The sequence below is a fragment of the Struthio camelus genome, chromosome 8, assembly GCF_040807025.1.
Source record: "Struthio camelus isolate bStrCam1 chromosome 8, bStrCam1.hap1, whole genome shotgun sequence".
NCBI classification, from domain to species: domain Eukaryota; kingdom Metazoa; phylum Chordata; class Aves; order Struthioniformes; family Struthionidae; genus Struthio; species Struthio camelus.
This window is the reverse complement of record NC_090949.1, coordinates 19,481,177-19,488,011: the sequence shown is the minus strand read 5'-3', so window position 1 is coordinate 19,488,011 and position 6,835 is coordinate 19,481,177. Positions and strand designations below refer to the sequence as shown.

General features: G+C 64.8%; 1 protein-coding gene across 1 annotated transcript; it reads right to left on the bottom strand.

The window, feature by feature from the left end:
* Positions 1-436: 436 nt before the first annotated feature.
* On the bottom strand, positions 437-4,300 carry BARHL2 (BarH like homeobox 2). The gene is made up of 3 exons (XM_068952091.1): positions 3,519-4,300; positions 1,901-2,126; positions 437-1,378 (listed from the first exon to the last, which is right to left on the bottom strand). Exons 1-3 carry the CDS (start codon positions 4,093-4,095, stop codon positions 1,066-1,068), a joined length of 1,116 nt encoding a protein of 371 aa, XP_068808192.1. The 5' UTR covers positions 4,096-4,300; the 3' UTR covers positions 437-1,065.
* Positions 4,301-6,835: the final 2,535 nt, after the last annotated feature.

The following is a 6,835-nucleotide window of genomic DNA, read 5'->3' as shown; positions in this document are numbered from 1 at the left end:
GGCCTGGGGGGGAACAGCTGCCCGGCCGAGGCCGGGGCCCCCGGCTCGGCTCGGCTCGGCTCGGCTCGGCCCCGCCGCGGCCGCCCCCGCGGGCCGGAGCCAGCCCAGGGCGCCGCCGCTCCGCGCCGGCTTCCCGGGGGAAACAGCCCGCCGCCCTTCCCAGGTGCCTACAATAACGGTGAAGGGCACAGCACCTGGTGTGGAGCCAATTTTTCCTTTAAAATATAGATAAAGAAAAATCTCATGGGCTATGAAAAAGAATGACCCCAGGAAAAAAAAGTGGCGTTTGCCTTTCCTGCTCCGAATTTCTTGCATTCTCGTCACCGGGAAAATTAGCTGCCTTGAATTTCCACGTTTGTTAAAAAAAGATAAAGTTTATTTCTTTTTTTTCCTTTTTCCCTGTAATTTTTCAGTCACAAAAAAATCTATATTTCGTCATCTAAGCATTTATTTTACTGAATCCAAAAAGACATGAAAGGGGAGAGGGGAGAAATCACGTTCGTTCGTTTTAAACTAACGTATAGAAGTGAATTTTTTTTTTTTTGGACAACATATAATAAATATGATATAGCACTCAGCACTCGGACTGTACAATTCTGTTCGCATTAGGGAGCATGCCACTTTTCAATAAGAAAAAAAAATGTCATGAGAAAAATCAGTGCAAAGTTCTCCGTTCCCCCGGTCTTCTCCGACGGGCGAGGGGGGTGAGGCTCTCTCAATTCCCTCTGTCCTCTCAAGTCTTTAGTCTCTCCGGCTGGCTCCCTCTCCCTCTCTCTCTCCCTCTCTCTCTCCGAGACCTAAGTCCTGTCTCGCAGGGGCCGAGGCCGCCGGGGTCGCCCCGCGGCTCTGCCCGTGTTCCCCCGCGTGTGGTCGTTTCACTTACGGGCTCGGCTCGGGGTTCACGGTTCAAGAGTCCCTGCTCTGACTGATCGCCTCCTCCGGTGGCTGCTGGCTGCCTGCAGAAGCTCCTGCCCCTTGGCTTCCCCTCGGTTCCTTCTCTGCGGTGCTGGGGCTCGTTTGGGGACGGGGAGGGGAAGGGCTCGTCGCGGGGACCGCGGTGTCGTTTCACCGGGGGTGCGGGGTGCCCGGCATGGGGTTGCCCAGGGGGTTGAGGGCCGGCTGCCCGCCGGGCCCCAGCCCGTGGATGAGCACCCGCGGCACCAGCGGCCGCTGGAGCTGGGGGTGCGGCGCGGGGGGAGTCCGGTACATGCTGCTGTACATGGCCGCGGCCGCCGCGGCCGCCGTGGTGCTGTCCATGCTGCCCAGCAGGCTGGGGTGGTAGAAATAGGGCGAGGGGAACATCCTCTGCAGCGCCGAGTAGTTCCCGGCCTCGGCCAGCAGCTCCAGTCCCACCGCCGTCTGCCGCTTCCACTTCGTCCTGCCGGAGGGAGACCAACAGGCGGCTGCAGAGTGGGACCGCGCCGCCACGGGCACCGGCCGGCCTCCCCGCGCGATGCCCGGCCGGCGGCGGGGAGCCCCCTCCCCGGCCCGGCCCGGCCCGGCGCGCAGGGGCCCGGTGGGGCGCACGGGCTCTCGGGCCGGCCGGCCCGGTGCAGCCGCAGCCCGGCCCGCGGGTGCCTGCCCGAGCCCGGGCAGGAGCCCAGCCGGGCCCGGCTCTCGCACACACACGCACACGCACACGGCGACTCCGGCCAAATTAATAAACATGGCGCCCCGGCTAGATTGCAGCGCGATGACACTAATGTTTTCCGACAGAATTAGGGTGGCTGCAACCGTATGTAATGAGACAGAAAATTACGGCAGCGGTGACAACTGGACGGAGCCCCCGGCCGGCCGGCGGGCGCGGGGCAGCGCCGGGCGCTCCCGCTAGGGACAAAAGCGGCGAGGCCGCCCGGCCCCGCCGTCGGGCCGGCGGCTGCGCGGCCGCGGGCGGCCTTACCTGCGGTTCTGGTACCAGGTCTTCACCTGCGTGTCGGTGAGGTTGAGCGCGGCGGCCAGGTCCATGCGGTCCTGCACGCTCAGGTACTTCTGGCGCTCGAAGCTGCGCTCCAGCTGGTTGAGCTGGTGGTCGGAGAAGGCCGTCCGCGCCTTCCGCGGCTTCTTGGCCCGCACGGGCGGGCTGTCCCGGCTGCTGCTGATCTCCCGGTCGCCCTCCTCCTTTGTCCCTGCGAGGCAGCAGAGGCGCCGTGAGCGCGGCCCCGGCCGCCGGCTGCCGGCCCCGGGCCGCCCGCCCCTCCCGCGGCCGGACCCGGGCCCCGGCGCCCCCGCCCAGGGGGGTTTGCGGGGGCATTTGGGAAATGGGAAAATAAAGCGGCGACAGCGGGAGCCGCCGGGCCCGTCCAGGTGACGGCGAGATTTCCAGGCTCTATTTGTCAACTATAGGGTTTTTCGTTATTTTCTCCCACCTAGCCGCCCCCCCACCCCCCGCCCCGAAATGCTGGGAAATCGATACGTCAATCCATCTCTGCTCGTACCCGGGTTTGTAGCGCTCCTTGATCTTCCCTCCAGGAAGAACAATAATCTCTCTAATTGACCCACTGGGGAGGTTGGTGCACACAAAAATGGCCAGACCAGACCGTACATCTGTTTTGGGCACTCTTATGCTAATGCTAAAATAGCAAAATGAGCGGCACACATGAGCGTCTCGCTGCTATTCAGCCTTGCAAAAATATGTGAATGGGGTAAAATTAGAAAAATGTGTCCTGTCACCTCTCAGCTTAAACTGTGCTTCCTGCGAAGCCAGCCGGCGGGAAGAGGAGACTCTTCCAGCACCGAAGGGGGGAAAAAAAATCCTTTTTCTCTTTCTATCTCGCTTTTTCCTCACACAATTCCATCGAATATTGTCCCTTCCTTTTCTCCACATGACCATCGCTATTTACATTTAGAAATACTGGACTGTTGAAGCTTCCTGTGTGCACGAAATCTATAATTAAAAAAGAATAAAAGAGAGAGAAACCTTCCCCAACCCAGCTCAGGAGAAATCCGGGTGTCTTGCAAAAAGCACAAAGCCCTCCAACCTCCCACTGCTTATCTCGGGCTGATTCCTTTTTGTTTTATTATTATTAGAAGTTCTTTCGTTTATGTGGCATTGGTTGTTTTAGAGGGATTTTTTTATTTTCTTTTATTTTAGATCGAAAAGGCAAAAAGGTTGGAGACATTAGGGGCTGCGAAACGGCCGTGCTCTGTTCTTAGAAAGCGGGAGACACATTTGTGTGCATTTGTATTAAAAAAAAAAAATGTGTGCAGCGCACACATTTAAACATTCGTGTTTAAAATAAAATCCAACCCATTCAGACGATTTTCCTAAAAAACAGGGAAGTTCAAAAAAAGAAGAGGAAAGGCCGCTAGAGAGAAAAAATCGGTTTCATTTCTTACGGATCTCAAAATAAAGAGAAAGCCACGGTCACCAGTAGACTAAGGCAGAGGGCTGCGTTTCTCGAGCAGCTTTCCCCCCCCCTTCCGTGCACCGCCGCGGCAGAGCCCCGGTGCCGCGGTCGGAGCGGCCGCCCGCGCTGGGGCCGGCGCGGCGGCGGCGGGCCGGGCCCGGCCCTACTCACCGTGGCATTTGATGTCGCCTTGCGTGTCGTCGCGCTTGTCCAGCTTGCTCTTGCTGTCCTCCTGCTCGAGTTTTGGCCTGAAGCTTTCCGGGGCCGCGTTGCCCTCCTGTTTGGGAGTGTGATGGGGAGAGGGGACGCTGGTACTGTAAGGTGCACACGCCGCCAGCGGTTTGCTGTCGCCCAAAATGTCCTTAATTAAAAAAGAAGAAGTGGAAGTCCTGGGGCCGGAGCTGGCCGAGCCCAGCTGGGGCGGCGGCTGCGGGGGCGACGGCTGCAAACTTTGCGGCGGCGGCGGCGGGTGCGGGCCGAGGTGGAGGTGGTGCGGCGGCGGCGGCAGGCTCTCCGCCCCCGCCAGGTGCGGCTCGGGGTGCTCCATGCTCACCGAGATGGGCGAGGAGGGCGCCGTGCCCACCGTGTCGATCTCCGAGCAGGGCGACGGCGTGGCCTGGTTTCGAAAATCCGCGGGCCGGGCGTCGCCGTGGGGGCGAAAGTCTCCGTTCATGCCGCCGGGGCTGCCGGAGCCGCTGCTCGACAGAATCGTGTCTATCCCGAAGCTGGACCCGCTCGCCCCCTCCATGGCGGCCCGCTAGCGGCGCCCCGGCATCCCCTCCGCTGCCCGCACCGGGCCGGGCCGGCCGGCGCGGCGAGCCCGGCGCCAGGCGGAGGCTGCGTGGCCCGGCGCGCAGTGCAGCGCAGCAGGCTGCTCGGCGGCGCGGACAGCGCACCGGCACCTAGCGCGGCGCCGCCGCCACCAGCCGCATCGCCGCGGGGCCGGGGCCGCGCTCGCCGCCGGACCGTGCCGTGCCGGGCGGGGCCGGGCCGGGCCGGGCCGGGCCGGGCGGGCGGCGCTGAACTTTGTTGGAAAGTTGCGGGGCGGCGGCGCGGCGCGGCGCGGAGCGGGGCGGACTCCGGCCACTGCGGCGCGCCCGCCCGTGCCGGCCGGCTCCTCTCGGCGGCGGCGACTCCCCCCGTGACGTCACGGCCGCCGCGTCCCCCGCGGTTTATTATAAACGCGGGTTTTTTCCGCCGCCGCCGCCCGCCCCCATTGGCGGCCCGCGGAGCGGGGGCTGACGCCGCCGAGGCGGCAGCCAATGAGCAGGGGCGGCGGCCGCGGGCAGCCCCGGCCGCCCCGCGCCGCCCCGTCGGAGCGGCCGCGCCCCGCCCCCCCCCGCCGCAGCCGCCGCCGCCACCGGGGCGCGGGAGCGAGCGGCGAGGGACGGGCAGGAGGGGAGAGAGGGAAAAGCGAGGGGAAAGAGTAAGAAAGAGAGAGCGGGGGGACGGTGCGTCGTGCCCGTCCCGGGGCCGGGGGTGGCGGGCGGGCACGGCGGGCAGGCAGCGCCTCTGCCCCGGCGCTCCCAGGCAGCGGCGGGGAAAGGAGCGATTCGGTGTGTTGGCAGGGAAACGGGGCTGCGGGGCCAGCGGGCGCAGTCGGGGCGCCGGGGCCGGGCTGGGGGCAGCGTCCCGCCCCGGGGCTGCGGGGCCCGGCCCGCCTGAGGACCCGCCTCGGCCTCCCGGCGGGGCCGGTCTCGGCGGGGCCGCGGGGAAGCATCGCGCGGGGTCCGCGGAGCGCGGCGGCCCGTGTTCACGGCTGCGGGACGGCTCCCTTGTTGGATGTCAGAGTAATGGGAACTGCCAGTGACAAGACGTCGTATTAATCCTGATTAAGTGCCGTGTCAACCTAATTAGCAGAGTAATTATAAGGTGCTAATGAATGATTCAAAGTTCTCCGAGTTACATTTTACTCCGAATTGCTATTTTTAGGACCCTACGAGTCCACGGGCTAACGCGCCCTGCCGCCCGTCCCGTCCCGTCCCAGCAGCTCCGGGCCCGGCCAGTCCCAGACCCAAAGCAGTGGCCCCAAAACCCACCCCACGGTGCGCACCGAAATGAGCGTAGCGACCGGCGGGGAGCCCCCCCGGCCCCGGAGAGAGGCCAGCGCGCCGGCGCGTCCCAGCAGGGGCCGTCCGTGCCGCAGAGAGACGGCGGGCCGCAAGGCAGGACCAGCTCCGGGGAGGTTTCTGGGGGCTGACGTGCCATGAAAGCACCAGGCGATGCGTTAGATGTGAGGCGCCGGGCCCGGTTCAGCAGCTCCGGGGAACCGCAGGCCGTGCGGGCCGGGCGCTCACGCCGACAGAGGCACGGCCGCCCCGTCGGCCGGTGCCCGTGGCATCCGCCCCGCACGAGCAGCGCGGGGGGCCCGGCGGGCCGCGGCGACACCGTCACTCGTTAAGGAGCGGTTGTGTCCGACGTGACCCCCCGCAGCCCCGTGGCGACCCGAGGACAGAGGCGGAGGCAGGGGGCGGGATGAGGAGCTGCGCCGGGGCAGGGATGCCGGTTCCCCTCTGGGCGGAGGTGCCGCGGGTTTGGGCGCCGCTTCCGACGGCGCGGAGAGTGGGGCGGCTCGCCAGCCCCGTCCCTGAGCCTCGCCGAGCAGCAGTCTGGCCCCAGGAGCTACCGGCTCCTCACTGAGAAAAACCTCCAGGCCTTCCCTTGGTTTCACTGAAGTCACTGATTTCACACCCGGAGACGGCCGGCCGCGGCCCTCGCACGGCGCCGCGGCGAGGCAGGTCCCGGCCCGAGCCCCGCACTTCGTGAGAGTTTTTCGACGGCAGGAAACGCTTCCCCGCGACTCCCGGGCAGCCTCCCCTCCGCCTCGACGGCCCGGCAGCCGCGGCCGCAGCGGGGCTCCTGCCTGCAGCCGCGGGCAGCCAGGGCTGAGGCGGCTCCGAGGTTTCCTCCCGCGCAGCCGCCGCGGAGGCAGCGGCGCAGGCGGCCGCGGGCGCGGCGGCGACGCAGGGCCGCCCGTGTCCGCTGGGCGGCGGTCGCGGCCCCCCGTGGTCCTCGACGGGCGCCCGGTCCGCACGGGCGCCGCCGCCGCGGAGCGAGCGCGGCTCACGGCGAGGCGAGGCGGCTTCCCGCGGAGCGCCGTGTGCTGCGCCAAACCGGGGCGCTTTAACGAATAAAGAAGGGAAAAGAGGGAAAAGAGGGGGGAATGAAGGGAATAATGAAAGGTCAGGAGAAGGGAAAATAAACAAATGTGCAAGTGTACATGAAGGTTTCCTGCAGCAGAAAAGCAGCCCGCAGCAACCGTATTCATCCTGCTGTCTTGCTTTGCAATTTACCGAAAGTATGTCCTAATTATCCCGAGGAGAATGTGAGATCCGAGGTAATATGTTACACTAACATAATCCTTTAACTCACAATACACTTCCCCGTCCCGGAATTAGGATTTAGAGCTTAAAGTCATGTTCCTGAAGAGTGAACACCTTTAATTTTCCCCTTTCTATTTTTTAATCCTCCACTCCATTGTGCAGAAA